This window comes from Tyto alba, unplaced genomic scaffold, assembly GCF_018691265.1.
Source record: "Tyto alba isolate M040663 unplaced genomic scaffold, T.alba_DEE_v4.0 Super-Scaffold_38, whole genome shotgun sequence".
NCBI lineage: Eukaryota > Metazoa > Chordata > Aves > Strigiformes > Tytonidae > Tyto > Tyto alba.
Window position 1 is genome coordinate 23,732,288 of NW_024881313.1, and position 26,579 is coordinate 23,758,866.

Sequence of the window (26,579 nt, forward strand, 5' to 3'; positions counted from 1 at the left end):
AGATTAAGGCCAATCATCCAAATATGGATTAATGAATCTTTATTAAGGTAAGAGAGCAAATGCAGCGCTGGGGTGGCCGAGGAGTCGCAGCTCCGTCCAGGCTCACCAAATTGTTTAAGTTTCAAACCCGCTTTTATCCACCCAGCTGCCGGTTTCAACACCTTCGGCGCGCCTCCTGGCTTCTTCTACAATCTTTCTTCAGTCCTGTGGTCACGTACACCTTGTCCTTCAAGTCTGGGCCAATTTGCAGCTCCTTTGTCTTTTATGGCTCAGTGGTTTCAGTTCCTCTCTTATCTCAAGGACAAGGGATACCAGAGATGGCCCATTCTGTTCTTTCTCATTCCATTGCAAAGGAGTTAGCACCCTTTGATACGGACCATTTGATGAGCATCCCAAGAGGGGGGGCTGTTGGGTTGGTGTTTCCTCAGATCAATTCCCCCCTTTTCTTTTCCCAGTAGTAAAGTCTTTTTTTTTAAATTTGGATCATTGTACTAATAATAGCTTTAGCCTAAGAAGTAATTGTTTAATTACTTTTAGCGAAAGCAAAATTCTTCTATTACTTATCACACCCAGAACAAATAAAGTAATGCCTTCTAAACCCAGAGTTAAGGAGTTTTACTCCCAATTTCGGTGAGAGTTAAATGTTCGTTATTGACACAGACAAGCTGAATAAGGATAGCTGCAATGTTACCCTCGAGGTTTGTGAGTGTTGCTCTAGTGCAACGATTTCTGATGGTCACTGTCTCTAGCTAAGCCCCATTGCAGCCTTGCCAGCTTGATTGGAACTTCCTAAAAATTTCCTTGTTCTCTTTATTGTATATAGCAATTAAAAAAAACCCCACATCATTCATTCTGTGTATTTTTTTTTTTAATATTGTGACAAACTGTCAAAGCATTGATCTGACCAAAAACTACTCAATTTGTCATGTAGGTTTCTAATGTGACAGTATGTTGTTACTTGCTACGAGCAGGTAGACTGTCCTCATTTCCATGGGATGCTTGAAGGTACAGGAATTCAACAGAACTCTGTGAGACATTAAGGAAGGTAATATTTAGAAAGAAACAACTAATGCTGGTCCCACATACTCATCTTCTCATATGCTTCACTCACATTCTCTCAAGCTTGCATACTCACAAGCTCCAAGAGTTGTGCGTCCAAATGGCGTAGCCGGGATGGCTGGTGTGCAAGAGTACACTGCCTATCCTGGTCTTTACTATTGCTGCTGACTCCTTACTGCCTCTTGGCGTCCTCCAGATTGGTGGTGACAAACTGTGTTCTGGGTAGGTCTTTTATGATCAGGACTTCGAATAACAGAATTTGATGTTTCCTTCCAATTCTTGATTACCTCAGCCTCCATTAATCTTAAGCAGGGTTGCTCCCCATTCTTTGTTTCCTTATTTTGGATACACCCATGGCTATATTCTGCCTTCCCGTTGTGATGACATTTACAGCGCGCTCTGACCTTGCTGCCATCCTTCTGTTCCCAGAGCACAGGCCGCCTGACAAATCATCTGTGATAGCGCCTTATCAGAGCGCAGGCCTTCTGCTCTCAGTTTACTCAGCACAGTCCTCAAGTTCACCAGTTTCACCACACTCAGCTGTGCTCTTGGTCGTTCTTTTAACCCCTGCCTTACTGCTTTTATGTTGCTTTCACATACACATTGCTGTTCATAATTCATTTACACCAATCTTAATTGTTCTGTTGCAGTCTCTACATCAGCAGAGAGCTAGCTTTATAGTCCGTGCAGAACTAGGGGGTGTGACTGCCCTGTTTCCAACCTGCACAGACCCCCACACTGGAAGTCCTGGTCTGAGCAGCGTCTTGGAATTTGGGGGTTTAGAGGAAGCCCTTGGGCTCAAAGCACCGTCTGCTTCTGCATAAGTGCCAACACCGAGGCACGGCCACAGCACACCCCGTGGCCAGCCCCGCTGGCAGACTGCAGGCCCCGCCGGCAGCCTTCCTCACTCCTTTGTCACCAATCGTCCCTTCTCGGCCCCGGCGAGATGGCGCCCAGCTCCAGCCGCTCCCCGGAGGTGATGACCACCGGGCAGGGGGTGGCCTGGCAGCTCCACCGCCCCCGAGTGACAGCGGGCACCCCGCGGGGCTCTCCCTGGTCCCCTGGTCTGGCTGCGTCCGCACCCCCCGCCAGCCTCGCTGCTTTCCCTACCGACGGGCCTGCCCGGGAGGATGCTCTGCCCCTCATCCCCCTCCGATAGTTCATGGTTCGCTGCTGCACGCAGAGTAACCGGGAAACGCGGGAACCCAGCGGTTGCTAGGCGACCTGGCTGCGAGGCGGGGAAAGGGAGAGGCGACCTGGAAGTTCTTCCGTCCGCAGCCGCTTCCGGGGCGGCCCCGGGCCTGGTCACCGCCGCCGGGGGGGCGGCCATTTTCCCGAGGAGCGGAGCCGTGGGACTTTCCTGCTGGCGGCGGCGGCGGCGGCAGCGGCTGCCACAGCGACTGAGCAGCGGAGGCTGATAGGCGGGCACGGCTTCTGCGGCCGCGCTGGGAAGCGGAAGGGGCGCCCGTGGTCGCCGCTGCCGCCGCCCCCGCCGGGAGGATGTTTTCCTTCTCCACCGTTCAGCCTCAGGTGAGGGGGTTCGTGGCGCGCCCCGGCCGCGGCCCGTTGCGGGGCGCAGTTTGCCGCCTTCGGGGCCCCCTCTTCACTGGGCTACGCTTGGCGGCTCGTTTCGTGGCCGAGCGGCGGCACTCGGGAGGCCCGGGAGTTGCGGGCCTCAGCTGGAGGAGTTGACATCCCGACTGCCGCGGTTTTAGGGGCTCTGGAGAGCATCGCCCCGGCGTGAGCGAGAGAGGTTGGGGGGGGCTGCCGGCCCGGTGGCAGCGGGTGTCGCAGCGCGGGGGGCTGCAGCGGCCTAGGATGCTTACCTAAAGAAAAAAGTACGTAAATGGAGGAGATGAGGGTACACTAAAAGGTTGCAAAATCTGAAATTAAGAAGTCACCTGGAGATGGTGCTTTTTAATATCTGTTTTTTTATAATAGAAGGGCCTGTTACTACAACTAAAGTGGAACTCTGCTGTTGTAATGGGTGGTTGTTGAAACCAAAAATAAATCAATTGGAAATTAGAAGAGTTAGTGGAGGAAAAGCCCTTCAATTATTTGTTATAAAGAATGGGATGGATGCAATCAAGAGAGCATCTTTTATTAGATAGTGAGTTGGATGAGACTAGTGGGTTTTATGGACTTTAATCTGAACCAGTGGTCTTTTATGTTTTTTTGCTAGAAGGATTAGTATATAATAGTCATATTCCTCAGTGGGATTTGATTGTTCTTTCCAGTTGTGGAGAGTGTGTTAATTGCTTTTGTTAGTGTAGTGAAATGACAGGATTTGTAATGGTATTTTGAGGAACGTGTCATTCCACCTTTTCATAGTGGGAAATGGCGGAGGGAAGCTTGGTTAGTGGTTAGGACACTGCCTTTGACTTCTGGAGGCTTTATGGTTTTACCACAAATGACCAGAGTTTAATTATAACTTTGGACAATTAATTCTGAGGCAGTTTTCATGTCTCGCAGCGTTGTCTCTCTTGATCTCCTGCCTAGTCAATACAGGGATGGAGGTTCTTGCAGGAGGACATTCATAGGCAGAGGCTTAATCGAGTATTGCAAGCAGGTATCATTCCAGCAGCCAGACTTGCACCCCAATCCTCTTCCCTAGTGATACGTAGTGAGACTGAGGCGTTTTGATAGTGTTGGAATTATTTGTACCATATAGCCACAATAGACATAGTCATGTGCTAGAGGAGGAGCCCTGCGATATGGTACACCTGGGTTTCTGTAGTGATTCATGAGGTGGTGTCACAGACCTGATGTGAGTGCTGCTGAGCTGCAGAATTGACTGTGATATGTGTATATGCTATGTATAGGTTTGATACTTAGGTGTCAAACTAACTTGCTGAAGTGGGATCCTGTAGAAGAAAACATAAAGGAAACTTGGGAATAACTTGTATAATGCAGGAAAAAATATAGATCTTTCCAGTTATAAAAGCATTACTTAATAAATGAAAATAGGTGTTGTTTGGAAAATAATACAGAAGTCAGTAATACTGAAGAATGGTAATCTCTGAATCAGTAAGATGTTGATAAATTCTCATGATTTAATGCTTTTCAAAAGCACCCACTGAGCTTTCCGTCCAAGTTGGTTCAAGAACCGGCTTAGTGAGACCTGTTGCTTTGTTGTCTGTCCAGGGATAATCTAGAATTTACTATGTTATAATGTTTCATCTTAAAGTCTGAATTTAAGGCCTACCACTAAGTAGTGTACCTCATCTATCATTCTTTTTATGTTTGTGTTGTTTAAAGAACATTACTTATCTTTTGTGACTGTGTTGTAAAGTCTCAGCAGAATGATGATCATAGTTTTGTCTTGGCATGTGCCAAGACAGGCTCAGTATTATTTTAAGTGAACAATTCTTCCAAAGAAGAGAAAGATCCCAAATGACAGTAACTATAAACAGGTTTTAAGCATTTCAGGAGATGGTGTCAACTTGCAGGCCTTCTAGAATATAAGTAATTTGCTATTGCTTTTCCTCTCTTTTTTCTCCCCATATTGATTGTGTTTCATTTTTTGTCTTTTATTGCTGGGGGGGTGGAAAAAACACCTATTTGGAATGTAAGTTAATTGACTGTGATGGTGACTACAAGGGAAAAACATTGTTTCATAAAGTGTTTTATTTTATTTGCATTAAATAATTGTGAAGTTTGTAATATTTGTCAAAAGACAGCAACAATCCTTGCTGTTGTCATCTGGTTGCAACAGCACATACCTAACACAGCAAACAAGTGGTATGTTAAAAAAAAAAAAAGTTCTGAAGGATGTATTAAGTGTAGTTGCAATTTTGATTCCCTGATGCTTTTGTAATTAAACATTGTCTTAAGTTCAAATTGAGGACAATCTTTGTATTTCCTAAGTGTTGATGATCTGTACCTACTTCTGTATTTACAAATCTACTGATTATTTTCTTTAAACCATACTCATGTTTGAAAACCAGGAAATGTAGCCTTTTTTTTTCTCTTCCAGGCTTCATGACCTGATCTGTCATGCATACTTCAACTTTTTTTTTTTTTTCTTTAGATAGAGGTATCAGCTAACACTGTGGTGTTGAAGCTAAGTTCGTGTGAGTTATTTTGAAGTCCTCAGTTAAAGGGCAGTGTACAAGATACGCAATTATAAGTCAGAGTTTGGAATAGAGATATATTTAAATAATTTAAACAAGCTTAAATCATTATCTGCTATTTTTTTTTCCAGGCTACTGTTCCTCTGAGTCACCTTATCAATGCCTTTCATTCACCAAAAAGCTCCACTACTGCTGCCAGCACAGTGTCCATACAGCCTGTCCAGAGGGACACCTCCCCAGAGCATGATCCTCAGAAGAGTGAGGTACTAAAAACCTTTGGAAAAAGTGGTAGTTTGCTTTTAACTGAATTCAGTCTGAATAATATCAGTTTAAGTTAATTTAATATTTGACTTGTTTTATAAAACAATATGAATAAACAAAACAGAATGTTAACACATAGAATGTAATAGTATTTTGTTAATAAGGAAAAAAGAAAAGCTAGTACTTGTTTCTAGTAATTTGCAAATGAGAGGATTTGTTTTCACTTTCAACTTAATGTTTCTTGCTCTAAAGTAACAGTACTTTTTCTGTTAATAAACATCTTACTGTCTTTTCACTCTGAGTTCTACCAAAGTTGAATTCATTATTTCTTGTGAGAAAACTGACTGTAATTTAAAATGTGTTGAGGGGTTTTAAATAGCATATTAGCATGTTTTCTTATTTTTCTATTAAAATATCTTTCATTATCATTAGTTATTTTTTGTTCTTTACTTTGCACTTTCTGCATCTTGATTGTCAGTGTGGTATCAGGTCTTGCCACTTTCAACTCATTTGTTACAATAAGTTTCATAACTAAGAAAATGTTTGGGAGGAAAAACGTGGAGTCTGTCACTAACTGCAGAACTTTGGAAGTCAGCTTGGATTGTACTAATCATCTATGTGTTGTGATTCCATTGTTGGTTGGTTTTGTGTTTTTTCGTTTTGGGTTGGTTTTTTTTTTTGGTGACTGTGTTTGCTTGTGGTGCTAAAAATTGATTTCAGAGGGACAGCTGGATTATTGAATGAAACTGAAAGTGTGTTTCATTTATTCAGTTCTATATTTGTCTTTCTAATCAGCAAGAGTATCTGGTCTTTAAATATAGAGGGGTTTTCACATTTAATATTTTCTCTCTAATTCATCATATACCTGTTTACTTCCTCCTAGCATGATAAAAGTATAAAAATAATAATTTAAAAAGTATCCCAATTAAAGTAGTTTTAAAGAAAGTTTTTAAAGTGAGTTAGATCATTATAAACCTAAGCTTAAATAAAGGTTAAACTCAAATTTTAAATCAGCAGATACTGATAAAATACATGCAGTTCTAGTATTTAATAAAGCTGAACTATTAGAATGGCAAAAATAATTATTTGAGAACGTGAAGTCTGTCTGCTGTGAAGTTAAATCTGTATTTGGAAGTAGTAACCTCTTCTGAAGGGTCACAGAAAATGTTACATTTAAAAATTTTGTTTAATCTTCTTTGCCTCCCCCCTTGGCATTTCAGTAACTTTCCAAGCAATTATTAAGCTGAGGTAGGAAGGCTTATCTACTCGTTTAAACCATCTGTAAAATTCAAATGATGTTTAAAAATGTATTCACAGTTTTGAGTGTAAGTGGACCAGAAGCAATCTATCCTAGCCTTTAAAACAAAATACTTTGTTTACATAAGAAATCAATTTTAAACTATAAACTTTGAATATGGTGGTATTCTGGATGCATTTAAGAATCTGTCCTAAAAATGCTTCTTTCAGCATTTTATTCAAGTATTTTTTATGTATGTCTTTTTATTTGAAATCTAATTTCACCTTGAAAGTAGATCAACATAAAGCTTACTTAAAAACAATTTAGGAAAAAAATAAATCCACAGTGTTCTAACAATCAAAAATTAAATATCTGTGCAAACACATTTAGAATAGAGTATTTACTTCTCAGGTAAGACAATGTTACTGCAGGAGCAATATTGAGAGGCTGATAGGTATTTTAAAGGGTCCAAACCAATATGTATTTTTAAAACATACTCTCCTGTAAAAAGATCTTTTTCATATCTGTAAAATACAAGATTGAAATTACTTGTGATCAAGGTTACTTCTTTAGTAACTCTAGTGTATGTGCCTTACCTCCTTTGTTTGTTTGTTTGTTTGTTTTTCATAGTTTCTTTGCTGTGTAGGAAATCCTAGATCCTAGTACTTACCCTTTTCTGAATAGAAACTTTTGCCTTTCATTGTGTGTTTACCCAGCTTACAGCTTTATAAGATTTTTAACTGTGGGTATAGTTTCTAAATATCCAGTCTTTGTGCTGCTGCTAAATCTGTGCTATTTGCAAAAAGACTAGCTGGAAAAAAAAGTTTGGGGGTTTTGCTGTTTGTTCACTTGGATGAAATATAATGGGTGGCTATTGCTGTACATCTTTCCCCCTCGCAATCTCCATTTGCTCTGTCGTAAAGAGAACAAGTTTGAAAACTACATTTTATTCTGTGCCTGCTTCAATCAGAGAGCAGGGAGGTGTTAAAAAGACTGAATTGGGAATGAAATATAATTGTTGTAAATGTATGGTGACAGTGAAAATACCAGTGCATGCAAATGGAAAAGTTATTCTCCATTGACAGTGGTAAATATTCTTTCTTTAATCATGTCCTTTCATTCATTTATCTTCATTTTGAATTTTTTTCTTTCAGTCTGAACTGTGAAATATAGATGCTGTAGAACTGAGCCAAAAAGTTAACACATTCTTAATATTTTTTTTTCCCCCAAGATAATCTTAAATAAATTTTGAACATTTATTTCTATTTTGCAGTCTGGACTTAACTTAAGAGACCTGGGATTGTCTGATTTGAAAGCTAACCAGTTCAGAGAATTGGTGAACAGGTTACTTCCTGGCTACTTTGCAGAAAACAAAGTCTCTTCGCAGTGGCATACATCATACATCTCTGCTGAGTCCTTCTTTGAAAATAAGCATGGTAAGTTTCAGAGTAAAGTGCTAATGAGAATTGGTAAGATTAAAAAAGTGAACACAATTATTCTTTAGTTTAATCTCTTGTGCTGTAGATAACTCATAGTTTAAAAAAATCTTTAATACAAAGAGTATTAATATGTATTATAAAATTGTATATAGGTTATTGCTAGAGTGGTGCTTTTGAATCTTGTGAATTTTAGAAAATTCAGCCCACATTTTGGAATTGTTTCTTCAAATTCAGATTTGAAGTTGGCTGCTATTAAACTTGTCTGAACTCAGCTGTAGTACAAGTGCATTGTCTTGTAATGATGAACCTAAGATATAAGTTTTTTCACCAGTTTGTTTCACCAGATAGAAAAACTTAGGTTTTGCTAATCTACTAATGTAACAGTCATGAACATCTCCAGTTTACATTGTTATTCCTTTTTTTGCTTGAAGGAAAAATTACAGGAGGATGTTAATTAGAAAGGAATTCAGAACAGCAAACTGTTAACAGTCCATGTACAGTATTTCATTGCTGAAGCAAACCGAGAGTGGTTCCTTATAGTTAAAGATGTTTTGCTGGGATTGGTCTGAATTACAGGAAGCAAGACCATGGTAGATGCTCAAGAATGTGTTAGAAAAAGAAGCACATAACTGACATTTGAGGTACTGCCTATATAGTATTGCAATTGGAGGAAAGAGTGTAAGAATAGTATCTTAGGGCTACTATTAGAGGAAAAAGTATTAAATTGCATTGTGATATGAGATAAAAAAATTAGCCCAGAGGCAGGTTCCTGAATGGGAAGAAAAAAGTTGCAAATGCTTTCAAGTTTTGATAGATCAAGGTAGAAGCTCACCAGACTGGTTGTTTCATTCACAGTTAAAAAGGCAAGGTTATAGGTGGAAGACTGCCACAGGCAAGGGAGATGCTAAATCTTCGAGAGTGCTTTTGGTGTAGGTGACACTGTATCCTATGGATGACTGTTATAAGTGTATGCTGTGCATATACTTGTGCATAAAGTGAGGAGGATGTTTCTGGTTTTTTTTTAAATGAATCTGTTCATAATTATGTTGTACTGGATTAGCTGATGTGCAGTATTGTCGAAGACTGTAGAATATGCAGCACTGTAGAATTAATAGCTAATCTTTTTTTTTTTTCCCCTTCCCATAGTTCCTCAGTATTTTGCTTGTAAGCTGTTATTAAAATCATACACCTTCAAAAAAAATTAGTAGAAACTTTCTTATGTTGTCCCAGATGTATCTAACTGATGCAACAACTTTCTCGGAATATGTAAAATAAACAAAAAACCCCACCCTTTTTGTGATTAGGTTAGCTTCTGAATTACTGTGGAGGAGTTCATATATAGGCATGGCCTCAATTTTTTTCCCCTCTCTCCTCAGGTCTCTGATGCTTCTTAAGTAATTTTTACCTACTAAACGAGGATAAGTTCTTTGAACTTTTGGTAACTAAACAACAGATAAATGACAGTCCTCTTGTCTTTCAGTCAATAGTGTGCTTGAAATAGTAACTGCTGATATTTCACTGTGATGCTCTTTTATTTCTTCATGTTTCTGTATTGCATGAGGACTGTACAATTAAGTAGACTTAGTATAGCTTAAAATGTTTTCATGCTTTGTACATAGTCTGTTTTAAAATGCCTGTGAGCAATCTGTTTTTTAAAGCTGAAAAACTAAATGATTGGTTGAATGCTGGTCCTTCAGCTTCATTAAAGTCTTTGGATTTCTGTCCAGGCTAGATAATTTTATTCAGCTCTGTACAGATGTGCAGAGTTTTCCCTCCTAGATACAACTTCAAAGTCAAGATTCTGGGTACCAGTATTTTTTAGAAATTCTAATTAGAAAAAAAAATGGTATATTACAAAGTGCCTGTCATAGGTTAATGAAAAGAAGTTAACTCTCTATGTACTAGTAATGGTTAATTTGTTTAATTACAGATGCCTGAAGCACCATAGTAAAATAGAATAATATTTAAGAAAGAAGAAACAACGTATACGGAATGTAATGTTTATCTGCCATTTAATATAGGGTATATTTACACTTTACTGTATCTTTTTTCAGGTTTTGTGGATGTTTTTGGTGCTTTACGCTCATCTTGTTTGTACAGACAGCATTCTAATCCCCTCCAAAATTTCTGTTCAGATGTTCGGTGTTGGCCAGGTATGAAACAATAAACTGCACTGTTTTTAATCTATATAGTATCCTTTTATTCAGGGAAAGTGTTTTATTTTTGTCTCAGAGTTGTCACTCAAGAAATACCAGTAAACTTTGAGGAGGAACTTGATAATAACACTTAAAATCATGAAGTTATTTTTGCATTTGAGTAGTATGTTTCCAGATTTCTGTTAGTAAACATGGTGTATCTATAGAATCCAGTTCAAAGATGTCAGTATTTCTGGCTTGTATTCTTAAAAGACAATATATGAGCTGACTACTTTTGAATCAGTAAATATGTTGAGTCTAGTATTCATCCAGATGAACTTTCTAAGGTGTTTCGTGACTGGTTTAAACTACTGGATGTATGATGGGTAACAACAGGGCTGCGTTAGCAGGAAAATAATCAGGAGCCCAGTGGATTCAAGCCTCTTCAGTTCTTCTGATGATACATCTGGATACTGTGTCTGGTTTTGTGTCCCATGGTTAAGAGAGAGATGCTGACAAAATGGATATAGCCCAGTGATGGGCCACAGGGAAAGCTGCAGAGTTTTGAGCATTTAATGTACAGGAGAAGCTGAAGGACCTGAGGTTTTAAACTTAGCAGAAGAGAAGGCAAGGAGTGATCTAATTGCCATTGCAGTTGTATTACTTACCCTTCTCTTGCACATCTCAAAGAAGAGGCAACAATTACAAAGAAAAGCAAAGGAAATTCCTGATGGAGAATTTTCACAGTGTGAGTGGCTAAATTCTGAGATTACCTGGAAAGGTTGTATTATCTTAATCCTGGGATGTTTTCAAAACTGAGCTGGATGAGGTCTAGAGCTACCTGATCTGATGTTGAAGTTAGACCTTTTTTGAGCAGGGGTTTGACTAGATCACCTCCAGAAGTTCTTGTTATCTGGTGCTATTCTGTGATAACAGAAGGCTTAGTTAAAACTGCATAGTTGACTGGTATTGGTGATTATTTTAAAACGCAGTAGTGAAAGAAGAGAAATATTCTTGGCTTTTGTGATTGTGATAAAATCTCCATCTCAAGGTTTCTGATGTGATAGATGACATGTAGTGCTATAAGCTCAGTGGGGTTAAATGATCTCATTGCTTCTGTCAGTTTCTGTGTGAACAGCACACCAAAGCCATTCCAGATCTCTTCAGGGCACCTTATCAGCTGATCTTTTAGACAAAGCTTATCTTAGGGCAGGAACCTTCATTCCCATCCTTCTGGATTAGCTTCTGAATGTTTCCTGCTTGTCAGCCTGCCTGGATTTAATTCAGCTGTATGTCTCTTCTGTTCCTTGAGGTGGTGATAGGCTTGGCCAGTTATCTATCATTCACCGCATGAACCCTTGATTATTTTAACAAAAAAATTTATGGGAAAAATATATTGTGAAGCAGTAAGCAGTTCACTTGCAAATTCAGATTTCAAACATGGTTCATGATCACATAACTATCCATTTACAGTACTACTAAAATTTATTGGTTTATTTATCTACTTTATTACTATTAGATCCAGAAATGTCTTTCATGCAGTTTTCTGTTTTTCACTTTTTTGGTCAGGCATCTTAAGCAGATTTCTGTTTGTAATTCTCTTTACTTTCTACTGTGGATATGTTGGGAAGATTATATTCAGTTCAATCACAGTAGTCTGTCATATAATAGTTTCTGAAATTTCTTAGGTCTTTTTTTTTCTGTAGTGGAGTAATGGATAGTTTTTAACTTTTTTATTTATTTTTACTACTTTAAGTTTACATACAATCACGGAACTTTAAGACTTTGAGGTCAAGAGCAAGGCGTCTGCAGTCAACATCTGAACAATTCACAGAACCAAAAAATTCACTTTCTTCACTTTTGAAGGTAAATAAGAGTAACATTATTTAGTTGTTTTGGGCTTACTCAGACCATCTCTTTATTTTGAATGAAACTTCATAATTTACCAAAGGTGTTCTGTTTCACTAGTGTGAAAAAATTTCTTAATTCTAAAACTTGAGCTAATGACAGCATGCTGTTTTTCTTACTAATACACAGATTTTCTTCATATATCATCAATGTAAAGATTATTTGAATTTTTTAGGAGAGTAGTTTGAGTATAAACGTGGTCTTAAACTCTAGAAAGAAAATTTTCTGTATTCTGTTTTTGTGGTTTTGTTAAAAATAGCCTGGAGTCAAATGAAGTATTTGTTTAAACAGAAATACAGATACTTTAACATACAAGAAAGTATATTTTTGTCAAGCAGTTCAGCATGTGATTGATGTTTTAAAAATAGATTTACTTGTGGCTAGTGTATTTTTAAGATACAAAAATTTTAAACTTGGTATTTTTATGGGTTACAAAATTATATACTTTTAATTCAGCAGATAACTATCCAGACTTGGGATAGCAAAGCACTTAACAAAACCAAGTTAACCTAGGTACCTTTTGCTTCTAATTGGTTGTACAGAAGCCAGGCTAATTAAAGCATTTGATCATATTGTATGTGTAAATTAGATTTGAACTCTCTCCTTCTTCCAGGCATATGTGTTTTATTTTATATGTGGACTAAGTATACTGTGGATGAAGATAAACCAGAGCTAGCTCCATGCAGTGCTGCTCTTAAATTTGGTAGAACATATGAGATGTATTTGATCAAGATTTATCAAAACTATATTTACAAAGATATTTCACATTTGGAAATAATTTAAATTGATTTCATGAGTCAGACCACTGCATCCAGAGTACAAAGCTAGCTGTATACAAATCTGCCTTAGGCTGTGTTTTGTATTTGGAACTGAGGTCCTGGAGGACTCTGATCCTGACCTGGTCAGCAAAAATCAGGGTGCACCTGCTGGAGCCATTGTGATTTCACACTCAAGCTATTGCCCTGTGTCATCCAATTAACCCCATAGCACCTGAATTACAAGTCTTTTTGTTACTTTATTTTTTTTTTTGCCTCACACATGCTAGCCAGATAGTTATGTATCAAAATTTAGTGTATACTAACACTGCTGTGGAAAATATTTTAGGGTTTTATCCTGAGAAAGCGAAGAATTGATGTTGAAAACTTAGATACGCTAATGAAAACAAAAAACATCCCAGAGGCACACCAGGATGCTTTTAAAACTGGTTTTGCAGAAGGCTTTTTGAAAGCACAGGTGTTCCTGCAAAAAACACTTGGTAAGTTGTTTTAGTTCATACATCTTGTCTTTGCATTCAGAAAGTAGTTTATTTCAGCCCATACTAAAACTTTGTTGTTTTCTTTTACAGATTCCTTAAGAAGATCACGTTTGCTTTCTTTCTTTCTCTTTGTTCTTTGTTTTTATCTTGCTATATATTCATCATTTTTACCTGGGAAAGGTTCCTTCTCTGATGCTGGTTAGTTAACTTTTTTTCACCGCACTGTTTTGCTTGTGTTGTTTCTTCCAGCAGGTTTAGAACAAATTAAATGTGTTTTGACCTTATGATTGGTTTAAGATAACATTTCCATGTAGTAATGAAAGAGTTAGTTACTGCTTTTAGGCTACAGCCTTTCAGACACCAGTGTGACAAAATGTTTATGGAGACAAAAAAGTTGTCTGTTAGTATAATTATTTTAATTACTTTGGTGAAACAATTACATGGAACCAAGCACAGAAGAAGTCAGGGCTGTTCACCAGCTATATATTTGTCTTTGAATTTAGATGATGTGTTATCTAGGTCAGCAGTAGGCAAAATGTTTTGGTTTTTATTTGTAATCACAGCCTAGTTGATAGCAACTAGCTACTTGTATGATCAGAATGTCATCTTGAGAAATCTGTTGGAAATAGCAGAACAATCAAAAGCTGAGCTAATGTAAATGGAGAATTTCAGCTTCATGGTAAGTTATCGCCTGGGTCTCAAGCAGGTTAGGGTATGTGCAGAAACACTGAGGGCAAACTTCTGGCTTTGTGTACGTGCTTTTGGATGCAGGGCTTTCTGTACTACAGATGACTAAAAAGCACTTACGTCACTGAAATAATTGCAAATATTTTAAAGATATTTTAAAATAAATCTTATACTTGCTGGACACTTGGAAACATGCCATTTTAAAAGCGCAGGTGTAACATTAGTGGCTTAATGGTATGCATTCAAGTGCAGAGTTCAGTCTTGGAATGAAATGACTTCATGTGTAAATTTGTTGTTTATCATTTGCTGTTTGCTATTAGTACGCTTCCGAACATCCAGTATCTTTGATGCAGCAGTTGATCCAATCCAGTTGAAAAATGTCACCTTTGAACATGTAAAAGGGGTAAGTTCAAAAGTGAAATCTATGTGAGTTCTTGCTTAGCTAATCATTGTGAATCTGAAGAATGTCTTATTCAAGAAATACCTTTGTATGAACTGAAGCCTTATTGTATTGACCACTTCACCATCCTGAAAGGTTTTAACCACTCTTGTTCTAGTTTATGTCTTTGTGGCATTTAATACCGTATAAAAGGTGCACTCTTGACTTGCTGAATCACATTTTTAAAGTCTAGAATAGCAAAAGACAGACCATAAGTATCCATGTTAATCTATTTTTTGCAGAAGTTGACCAATACAAGAAGATGGTAATTCCATTTGATCATTTCTGTCTTGGTATCTGATATTAGGACAGGAGATATGGAGATTCGCAGAAGGAAGTGGGCATGTGACTGCTGATGGCACAGCTTTATTTTTTCTATTCAACCGTTCTTTGGCTGTCAGTGGCAAAACGAGGACCTTCCCCTTGCGCAAATAGAATTAATCTCTCTTTAATCATTTAGACTAATATCTTGATACAGAATTTTTGATTCTGTATTTATCTTGTTGTTCAGATCTGGTCTTGAACTGTTGAGTTACTCCTTCAGTATTCCTAACTTCAATGTTTACTGAGTCCCATGAACAGTTCTAGGATATAGGTTGAATTAAACTCATGGACACTTGGTGTCCATACAAATTCTGTGGTATGCTTTTATCTCCTGTTCCTGTTGTATATTTTTGATCAATACACAATTAGAGACTTAGTCTCTAAAACAAAATTCACCTACAAAAAAGATGCAGTATTTTATAAATGCTTCGTTATGTTTTGTGGCATGTTTTTAACGTGTAGGTTGAAGAAGCTAAACAGGAATTACAAGAAGTTGTGGAATTCCTGAAAAACCCACATAAATTTACTGTACTAGGAGGTAAACTTCCAAAAGGTAAGAGTCATCGCTCAGTAGAAGTGTGAATCATATGTAGCTGTGGCTATCTTTGTAGCTTTGTTCTATACTGAATGATTCAGAGCCGAGCTTCCGAGTATTTTTTCCTTTAGTTAGGGAATCAAAAAAGTATATAACCAAAATAGGCCTGTATCTGGGAAAAATAGTGAAATAATATTGGACACAGGTAGTGAATTTCCTTACTTGTTTAAAATATTTGAGGAACAAATGAATCTTCAAAGAGGGCTGCGAAAGCTGCTTTATTAAAGCATGCCTGTAAATTGAGGTACTTGGTGGTGAGGGAGTGGGGGTTAAGGCAGTTATGCTGCGTGCTTCCTGTCTTACCTTCAGTTCCCCAGATGTAACAATTGGTCATTACTGCCTGTCCCAGATACCTCAGATTTTATGTGGGGTTATTCAGACAGAAGAAGCAGAGAGGCCTGGATGCACCTTACATTTGGTATAAATTCAGTAATAACATTAGGCATAATAAGCTACAACAGTACAAAGCAGTGGACTGTAGATTCCAGGCAAGACGACTTTCAAAAATCAATTGTTAGCAGCCTTATTTACAGGGCTAAGAATCGATATTTCTTTGAAGTCCCAAGAAAACCTTTTAGAGATGATGTACTGAACTACAAAAATTCTTTTACTTTGTCGCTGAATGTAACGTAGTATTAAAAATTATTTACTGATAAAGCTATGTATTATTGGTGTTGATGCCTTTTTAAGTAGAAATTTATATAGCTCAGAGGTTTTTAGGTCTGTCTTCCCCCCGTCTCCCCTTAACTGTCTCTATAAGGATATCTTTTTTTAAAGTTAGCTCCCTGTCACCATATTTTTTTAAGTCTGTTGTATCTTTTCTCATCTGAGAAAGATATATAACATAAGTTTAATATTGAAAACTTAGCCAAGATTATGCAAAAATGTCCAAAAAATAACCTGTAGTATGTGAAGTAATATGTTGGGTTTAGACAAAACTTAACTGTACCTTCTTTAGTTATTAAACTAATACACAGTAATTCTTTTATCTTGAAAGGTAGGGGGTTTTATATAACTGAACTCTTAAAGGGACTTTATTTCTTTCGCATGTCTTTCAGCACCTTTAGCACTTGCTAACTGCTTTAGACAGTTCAGAAACAAATGTTTTCATTTAAAAGGATGATTGAGCTTGATCATAGTAGGAGGCCAAGTGAATCTGAAATACATAAACCTGTGAAGTCTGATTCCTGTTAGTGCTTTACACTGTTTAAATCAATTACGTGGAATGATTTAATTAAAAAAAAAAAAAAAATTCCGAAATGGCTAGGAAAGTGTCAGTTTGAAGAAGACACTGTTAAGGATTTAGCTGCTAAACTCAACAGTAATTTTGTAGAATACGTCAGGTTTCTGTTTCTATTTGATAGAAATGGGATGCTAACAGCTTTTTTTGAAGCCAAGTGTAAATTATTTTTTCTAATGCATGGAAGAAATAGTACTGTATAATAAGATTGTGTGGGTTTGATGTTTTTGTTGTTGCTTGTTTTTTTGTTTGTCTTTTTAGGTATTCTGTTAGTTGGACCACCCGGTACTGGTAAAACTCTTCTTGCACGGGCTGTAGCTGGTGAAGCTGATGTCCCATTTTATTATGCATCTGGATCAGAGTTTGATGAGATGTTTGTTGGTGTAGGAGCTAGTCGCATCCGAAGCCTATTCAGTAAGTTAAATATTTGTGGTTTTGAAATCTTTTCACATGCAAGATGAAGTATTCAGCATTGTTTACAAGGTTTGATTAGGTACAGCTGTGGTGTACAAAGCTAATAAAGAAAACCTTAATTGTGTAGGTGAATCTTGGAATTCTGTGAGCATCAGTTTAACCATAGAATCTTGCTAGTTGTCAGATGAACACTCCTAGAGAGAATAGAAGTAATTCTATTCGAAATATAATGTCCTATAAACTAAATAGAATATTTAAAATTTAATTTATATATGACAGTGACTTACAAGTTTGAATTAAATAGTAAATTTAGGATAAAAAATAGTGTTAACCATCTCAATTACTTCCCTCATCGTTTTATAATTTTTTTTTATTCTGAATTAGAGCTTTATGGTATCACAGCATAGCACTAAACTAAGATTTCCTTTCTCACACCCATCAACAGGCCCAGAATAAAGGGCATTATAACAAAACTTTTAAAATTAATGTTTAGATTGATAATTTCCACAGAAGAGGCTTTCTGTTTTAAATATGCAAATAAATACTGTCGGGGAGGGGAGAATTCATCACCTCTTAAATAGAAGATTGATAGTGTTAGGCATCTACAATGTAGAAAGTAATTTGCACTTGTAGAAGAAATGTGACTTGCTTCACACGGAAAGGATGCAAAATGTAACATGTATTGTACCTTAATATGTGCATTTCTCTCCATTGGCTACAGAAGTTGAGATGACAGAGTTGTACATTAATATCTATGTTACAGATATATCTAGCTGGGTGAGATGAGAATGCATCCTGGTATGGGTGTACCAGGTCATGGTCTTAAAGTTTATCATTGCATTTTTATTTTGTGTATTTAATACCTGTAAACATGAAGGTAAGGTCTGTTGTTAAATAACAAGCAGGTTCTATTAAAATAAGTTAGCGTTTAGACCCATCACATTTACATATTATTTTTAATGGGTCAATGTTCTCTACCCAAGCCTATGAAATAAACTGTTGTAGGGAGTTGATACAAAATACAAGACATTTCTTAATTTATTTTACTAGTAATTTCTTGTAGCAGAATAAGGATAAGCTGACATGGGGATGCTTCTCTTTGTATCGCTTAATTTCAAAAATTTATTTCATTTTTTTAAGACTAAAATGAAGACCGTTCTGATGATGTCTAACAGAACACTTTATAATCTAAGAGTAATAGAAATAGTAGGATCCTAAATTACATGATACACTGAGTTGCTTTGTGTGGTTGAAATGTCCTTCTGCTATTTTTCTCTTGTCAGGGGAAGCAAAAGCAAATGCACCATGTGTTATATTCATTGATGAGTTGGACTCTGTTGGTGGGAAGAGAATTGAATCTCCAATGCATCCCTATTCAAGACAGACCATTAATCAACTTCTTGCTGAAATGGATGGGTAAATATCTGGATTCTGAGGGCACGAAAGGTGCTTGACTGGCTGATATTTTGAATATTTGGGTGAATTTTTCTTCGTTCTACAGCTTTGATGTTTTTATTTTTTTTTTTTTTTGACGCTTTTAAGGGTATAAATTTAAGAAGTTCTTAATGACCACTTTCTAGTACTGCCAACAGTAGCATTAATGGCCTTACTGTAAAGAATACAGAAGCTTCTGAGTTGTAGTAGCCCAATAGCTGTAATTATTTTAAATGATTTCTCAATTTTTTTAGGCTGGCTATATATATCTAAAGGAAAAAGTTCCACTCTGAGGCCAGGGCATGTTTTTAACCAGTTGCTGGGTTAAATGTGGTCATTCTTGGATCACATGTTGTGGTTTGATAGCATGTTTTTTGCTGTCCAGTTGAGGTCATCTGAAGTGAGAAACAGAAGTAGTTACAGACAAAAAAAGGTGTAAATTCTGTCTCAAAAATAAAAAAAAAAAATCTCACCCTTTTTTTCCATACAGCTTTAAACCTAATGAAGGTGTTGTTATTATTGGTGCGACAAACTTCCCTGAAGCATTAGATAAGTGAGTATAATGTATTGAACATTTTTACAGAGCATGTATTAAAAAAACGAAATTAAAAAGCCCACAAAACAACAACAAAGTTGCTTGTGATAATCTTCAAACTGGGGGGTTTTCTCTCTTAAAAAGGATGTGTATTGATCAGTTTTTGGCACTTAAAAGGTTGTTGAGTTAAATATGGAGAAATAAGTAACATGTATCTAAGCATCTAAAACTTTTGGAAGTTTTTATACTTAAATTGACCGGCTGCATTCATTGTTCACAATGCAGAATTTTAAAATGCAAAGAAAAACCTTAAAAATGGGTTGTTAATAAGTATCTTTCATCTGTCTTAAAACAGGTAAGAAAAACATATTCTTTGCATCAGTGCACCAGATACAGTCTATTTAGATGGCTTTAGACATAGCAGATGGATTTTTGTTCCTTCTGTATGTTAGTAACAGCTTACTGCAGCATTTTTAAGTCAATGTATGAAATTGTCTTTTCCCTTAGTGCTTTAATACGTCCTGGTCGCTTTGATATGCAAGTTACTGTTCCCAAGCCTGATGTAAGAGGTCGTACGGAAATTCTGAAGTGGTACCTTAATAAAATAAAGTATGATCCATGTAAGTACTTTACTGTAACATCTTTATGTGACAGGTTTTATATTGGATCAGCCCACTCGTGTATTAGTCCTTTATTCCATCAGCAGTTGTGGCTTTACCATGTGTCTCATTAAAGGACACAAAAATTGTCTAGTATGTAGTGTTACGACAGTTTTCGGCGGCGGTGTTTCTTTCTAGTCCTCAACAATTCATAGTGTCTCAATAAGTAGGCTTCATTTCTTCTAACGTTGATAATTTTTTTAACACATTATTTTTAATAGAACACGATTCTTGCTTGTAATTCGATTGTTTTTTGATATTTCTCCTTGATCTAAGCTTTTCCAGGAGCAATATGGACCCTAATGACAAATTTATTTGGTTTTCCCCACAGCTGTTGATCCAGAAATAATTGCACGAGGCACAGTAGGATTTTCTGGAGCAGAGCTTGAGAATCTTGTAAATCAAGCTGCCTTAAAGGCAGCTGTTGATGGAAAAGATATGGTAACCATGAAAGAACTGGAATTCTCCAAGGACAAAATTCTAATGGGTAGGATTTTATACAAAAGACCTACATATATGTCATAGTACACAGGGGTTTTCTTGTGCGATTAAGACTTAGAGAGAAAGAGTGAAGTTTTTATGCTGTTGTTTTTCTGGTTTGTTGTGGGGTTGTTTTTTTTTGTTTTTTTTTTTTTTTATTTTTTTCTAAAAACAAGTAAATCCTGTTAGTGAATGCCGAATAGAATCTTTTGAGACCAGAGAGTAGTATGTAAAATCTAGCATGAAATACATTCTTTAAGACTCGATACCTTTTTTTTTAATCAGAAATGCTGCATGCTGTACTTCAGCCTAGAGGAGGACACAAGCTTTATTTCTTACCCTTTTCTTACGAAAGGAAAGGAAAGGAGAGAATAAATGACTAGAAACCTGGAACTTCTGTGAAACTAACTTGTCATATGATAACACAAAACTTAAACATTGGAGACATATGCACTGGTATATCTGGTTTGTTCATACTTGAGAGAATAAATGGAATTTTCTCAGGTACTCAGACTGCATTTTAAATCTATTCCTTTAAAGGCAATTTGCCTGTGGAGCATATTGAGGTCCATTTTAGACATTAAAATCCTGCTTATAAATGTTTTGCACTTACTGAGTGCTGGTTGATTTTGCTGGCATGCTGTTCCTCAGCTGCTTTGCTCTGTTTGAGTATACATGTTGATTGTGGTAGTCAGCTGTACAAAAAAGTTTCCATATCCTTCTGTTTAAGGACCTGAACGTAGAAGTGTAGAAATTGATGAGAAAAACAAAACTATCACTGCTTACCATGAATCTGGACATGCTATCATTGCATATTATACTAAGGATGCAATGCCAATCAACAAGGCTACAATCATGACACGAGGAACAACACTCGGACATGTGAGTATTTCTAGGATTTTATGTTGGTTTAGTGTTGTTGAGGAATTTGCCAACAATGCTATTTGTTCTAATTATGTTAATGCATATTGTATGTTGAAATAGTCAGTTATGAGCATTCTCTTGAAAAACGCACTGATCATCTTTTCTGTGTGATAGAAAGCTTTCTTCCTTCATTTTGAAATAAAATGGCATATTCTAGTATAATAGTTAACATGTACAAGGAAAGAAATGCAAGTATGTTTGATTCTGCTGCAGTTAAAATAGCAGCCAATAGTGGAACTTGGACAAATTTCTAAAGGACTGGAAGGTAGAAGCATTGCTCAACTGTACTTTTAACACAAACATCCTTTATCGAGTTGTTCTTTGTCCAATGTGACTTTTTCTAAACCTAATCGGTTACCTACCTTGTTTCTAGCATAGATATCCTTAAAGTTTTCTATTCTGCCTTTAGCTGCCAAGCTTTTGAACAGAAAAAAATACTCTGTCTGTTTCTGTTGAACTTTACCCAAATTATTGTGTTAAATAAAATCATTGGCCTGAATCTTCCAGGCAAGTTGATTTGTGCTCAGTACAAGTGTAGGGAATAAGGAGAAATGGATAAGTAGATTGTTCTGTTTCTTCTGGTGGTAGGTTTAAGTTGCTTAATTTTATGTGGTGCTTGTGGTCTGTAGGAGGCTATTTCAGCTGGTAGACTAAGCACCTCCAAGCAAACCTGATGAGTGTGTAGACTGGGAGGAGACCCAGAGTATTTGAATTGTTACATAAAAGCCTTTATATCTGCTTTGGATATAAACAAGAATATTTTTCAGATTGTTTAAGTATTTCTTCTGTCTATTGCTACCTGACGACAGTTCTGTATCTTACAGGTATCTTTGCTCCCAGAAAATGACAGATGGAGTGAAACTAGATCCCAGTTGCTTGCACAGATGGATGTCTGTATGGGAGGAAGAGTAGCAGAAGAGCTGATATTTGGAAGTGATCACATCACAACAGGTCAGCTGATGTGTAGCTAAAAGAATTTTTGATCAAAGCTCGTGCACTGGTGTGTTCGACTCGGGTTTCAATATTTAATGTAAATCTGTTTTCTCTCTAGGTGCTTCCAGTGATTTTGACAATGCTACTAAAATTGCAAAACTGATGGTGACTAGATTTGGAATGAGCGAGAAGGTATTATCATCATCCTTAAATATTTATACGATACAAAGAAATGTTCTGTTCTGTAACTAAGTGCCTGTTTGGCTGGTAGTGATCCCAGAGACCAAGTAGTTTGACAAAAAAAGAAAGTAAGCCTTATGGTTGGCCCTGCTATAGAGAACTCACTTAGAAAACCTGTATATTTGACAGTTTAAAAATTAACTTGCAAGATCTTCGCCTCAAAATTACCTTGAAAGTTACTAATGTCTGCAGAAAATTTTCATAGTAAAACCAAACATTTTGGAATTGAGGATAGTCTTAGGTTTTGGCAAGGGGGGGACCAGCAACATTTTTAGACTTCTGAAGAAACTTCTTTAGTCATCTTTATTACCCATCAAGTATTAGTAGTCTAGAGATTTTGATTTGCTTTTTAAATAAGAAAACACTTAATCGGGATCTGTACTGTGACCTGTTGAAAGAGAACTCTGCAGTGACAACATAGTTGATGAATAGGCTGCTGCTGCTGCTTCTGCTTCTGTTGCAAGCACTTCAGTAAGCATTTGATTAATTATTTGTTTGCACCTGGAAGCAATGGGTAATGAAGCTGTTAGTGTTTTATGTGTATTATTGCAACAGTGTCAAGATAAAGATATTTTTGTTGTTGTTGTTTAGCTTGGTGTTATGACCTATACCGATACGGGGAAAGTTAGCCCTGAAACTCAGTCTGCAATTGAACAGGAAGTAAGAACACTTCTACGGGTAAGATTCCTTTCCCCTCTGCTCTGAAACACTTTGAGATAAATTGGGCGTCAGATTACTTGACTATTCAGTTTGGTAATGTATACTGGTGAAAATACACAGGTACATGAAAGTATCCCCAAATATTTTGCCTTTTGAATCTCTGCGTATCAAAACTTTTTTGGTGATTGTCATGCACAGGTAGTGAGAAACAAGTTGGTGGTGTTGGGTTCTTTAATGTATTCTTTAACGCCTCCTCTGACATTTGGTCAGGATTTGTATTTTGCCTATTCCTTTCATAGGAAAAAAGGCATGGCTATCAATTCTTTTAGAACAGATGTGAATGTTTTCTGTTACTCCCAGATTTCATAACTTGCAGCTAAATCATTTCGTATAGAACCACAGGAACGGCCATATCAGATCAGAGAGCTGTCTTCTCCAGTATTTGTAACATTCAGTAGTCAGTAATCATGGAACTTCCAGATCACTGTTCTGATAATCTGAGTTAGTTTGGTAGAGGCAGGGGAATTATTTATAGCATAACATTTAAACAATTAACACTTTTGCTGTAGCTGGTTTTAAACTGACTTGGTCATGTAAGAACTATTTATGTAGAACTAAAAGTTGAAGCTGATGATGCTGGTAATGTGCATCTACTCGCAGCAACTGGTAACACGGGTAGCTTTATTATAATATTTCGAGAATTTTATAAGCTTTTAAAAACTTTAGTCTTTGAAATCAAATACATTTAATCAGCAGATTTTCAAATCTAGTAAGTCTTGTCAAAGTCATATAAATATACTAAGGTTTGTCTTGGGATTTTATTTTTAGATCTACTTCTGCAAAATGTAAAGGTGGCATAAAGTAGGGTTGTGGTTTGTTTAGATTTGTTGGTTTGTTTTGGGGTTTTGTTTTGTTTTTTTTTTATTAATTATTCCAGCTAGATTTTAAATCTTCATGAGGCAGGAGCTGTGTTAGCCATGAAATGTAAGGCAAAAGTTTAATTGTTTGTTTCAAGCTGTATTTAGGTGGAAACAGTTTTTAAAGTGGAATCTTGCTGCTGGTTTTGTTTGTTTGTTTTTTTTTTTTTGTTGTTCTAAAGTCTTAAAATCTCCTTGCACCTTTTTTTTACTGTTAGGAATCATATGAGCGAGCAAAGAACATCCTGAAGACTCATGCAAAAGAACACAAGAATTTAGCAGAAGCTTTATTGAAATATGAGACTCTGGATGCCAAAGAAATCCAAATTGTTTTAGAGGGAAAAAAACTAGAAGTAAGATGATAACTTCTGCGATACAGTAACTGATAATTTGAGGAATACACATCTAGCAATGCAGTAGTCTTACGCAGCATAGCCTTTTTTTCTCTTCCTGATGTGTGTATGGCATTAGTGACACTTTAATATTACTCTGTCTCTTGTGAGCTTCTGTTACTCATCTGTTTGTCGTGTCTCATCAGAATAAGACACACAAAATAAATCAAGTTCCTCATCCTCTGCTCCCTATGCTCTTCCCACAAGAATTTATTCAGAAGGATAAATCTCAGGGTTGAATTTAGCATTTTGGTTCAGTCAAATGTGTTGAAGCTGAGAAGAAAAACATGCCAATGTACTGGTGGCTTTTGGCATAGCTTCCTGGGTCATGCTGCTACGTGTGTTTGAAGTGATACTCCACAGTATGCGCTACGGAATGTTTTATGGATAGTGACAGATTGATTTGTAGAACAGTAGTACACAGTCTAACTAATGCTCATACTCTGAGGCTTGAGATCACTTTTAGAGAAGACTTCTTCTTTAGAAATGTAACAAAACGTGTCTAAGAATGAAGCAGCAATGCAGTGCATCTCTATTAAAGGGTGTTGTGGGAGCTCCATGTTAGACAAAATCATCAGTGATTGTGTTTTCAGTGCTCTTGGGGTTAAAATACACACATGTATGGCTGGGAGAGAAATTTTAATGCAAAAACAACAGGCTAAACATGTCTAAGCCTCTTTGGACCATGTTTTGGGCAGAAGCGTGGTAGGGATAAGAAATACCTGTGACCTCTGATGTGCTGCTGACAAGATTATTAGATTTTTTTAATTACTGCAGTAGATGGATAACAGTGCTTTGATGACAGTGCTTTTACACTGCTGGAGATTCTACAGAACTAGTTTCTACTAATACTATGTATGGGCGTTTGATAATCCAACAGATAATTTCTTAAGAGAGGACAATATTGCTCACTAAAGAGTAGTTCAGAAAATGTTTGAAGCATGTGTTGTTTCAAATAACATTCCCAGTTCTGTTCTACAGTAGAAGCAGGGAAATAAAACCTTCTATTTCAACCCTTACAGAAACCTCTGGAAATTCTAAGATAGTAAGTTTTTGAAAACGAAAGCAGTTTCCAATCAAGTGTCCAGAAGTGACTGCTAGCAATTATATGCCAGCATTCTTATCTCATGGAGCTGGTTTTTAGGTATTACACATCTTGATGATCTTTCTGCGCAATTAATTGTAGACTGTTGAGACTATAAACTTCTGCTGCAGAGAGGGCCTTTATTAGCACATTAATGTTGATGGTTACCATACTTGGACATTAAAATATTTGGGCTGGTGCCAATAAATGTGAATGGAAATTGGTAGCTACACTTAAAACTAGAAGTAACATAGTATTTTAGAATTTTCTGAGTGTAATGCTTGATATAACCTAGTTTTTTAGTAAGAGCACATGCATTTTTTTTCTTTCAAAACCAGAATAACTTTCTATTTGCCTATTTTTGTCAGTTTACTATAGTGACATCCCAGTGCAGTGTGGGAGAACTTCCACATGTTATAAAACAGCATACCAAATGTCTAGGCTGACTAGTTACAGTTGTACATGTATTTTATGAATATGCCAACAGAAACAGAAATATACTGCATATTTGGCATCTGTTTTTGGAGTAATAAAGGTTAATTTTAATTATGCATATTGGTTTTCTTTTTATTCACTGTAAATTGCTATAAAATGTAATATCAAGTTCCCTACTATGTAAATTGAGGTGTATAAAACATTTAAACTTGTAAATAAATCTAAGATGATGGCAAAATTGCACTTTTTCTAATTAGATTTCTAGGGTATGTTCTCCCTAGAAATTTCAGTTGCTGCTTCAGTAGTGGGACTTGAATGGGAACTTTTCCAGCTAAATAGTGTGAATGTGCATTTTGAAATAAAGGCAAAAAAGCTTTTCACTTTTACAGTCACTAAAATCTATATTGAATGATCTGGTTTGGAGGGTAAGCCCTTGAAGTCTAGCTTAACTTTTATTGAGAAGCTTCTTGCTATATGCAAAGAAGTGAGCACAGTCTCAAAAAAAACACCAAAAATGTTCTATCTCACTGGGCCGTGGAAGAAGATTGTTAGAGATTAGCCATCAAGTGTAAAATCTATCTTTGCTTTCTGGCCAACTTAACAGCAGAGGTGTTACTCAAGTTTCCCCTCTTACCTAGATGTGTGCATGTGATATTTGTGGAGTTTCTCTGAAACTTGTTTATTCAGGCATTGGGTTTGACCTCTGGTGTTCTTGGGTGCATCTAGGAGCTGAAATTCTTCCTCACAAAATCATTGGACAGAGGTTTTAAATAGCCCTAAACTGGTCACAAGCATGGTGGCACATAAAACAGGGACTTCA

The 26,579-nt window shown here is 36.7% G+C and overlaps 1 protein-coding gene across 1 annotated transcript; it reads left to right on the forward strand.

Annotated features, from left to right (window-relative positions):
- The first annotated feature begins 2,352 nt into the window (after nucleotides 1-2,352).
- YME1L1 (YME1 like 1 ATPase) lies at nucleotides 2,353-25,877 on the forward strand. Its single transcript, XM_032991182.2, has 19 exons — nucleotides 2,353-2,589; nucleotides 5,264-5,395; nucleotides 7,904-8,066; nucleotides 10,124-10,222; nucleotides 11,961-12,070; nucleotides 13,217-13,367; nucleotides 13,458-13,565; nucleotides 14,375-14,457; nucleotides 15,280-15,370; nucleotides 16,914-17,066; nucleotides 18,350-18,482; nucleotides 18,991-19,053; nucleotides 19,543-19,655; nucleotides 20,026-20,181; nucleotides 20,905-21,056; nucleotides 21,923-22,049; nucleotides 22,150-22,223; nucleotides 22,863-22,949; nucleotides 24,067-25,877. Exons 1-19 carry the CDS (start codon nucleotides 2,560-2,562, stop codon nucleotides 24,208-24,210), a joined length of 2,169 nt encoding a protein of 722 aa, XP_032847073.2. The 5' UTR covers nucleotides 2,353-2,559; the 3' UTR covers nucleotides 24,211-25,877.
- The last annotated feature ends 702 nt before the right edge of the window (nucleotides 25,878-26,579 follow it).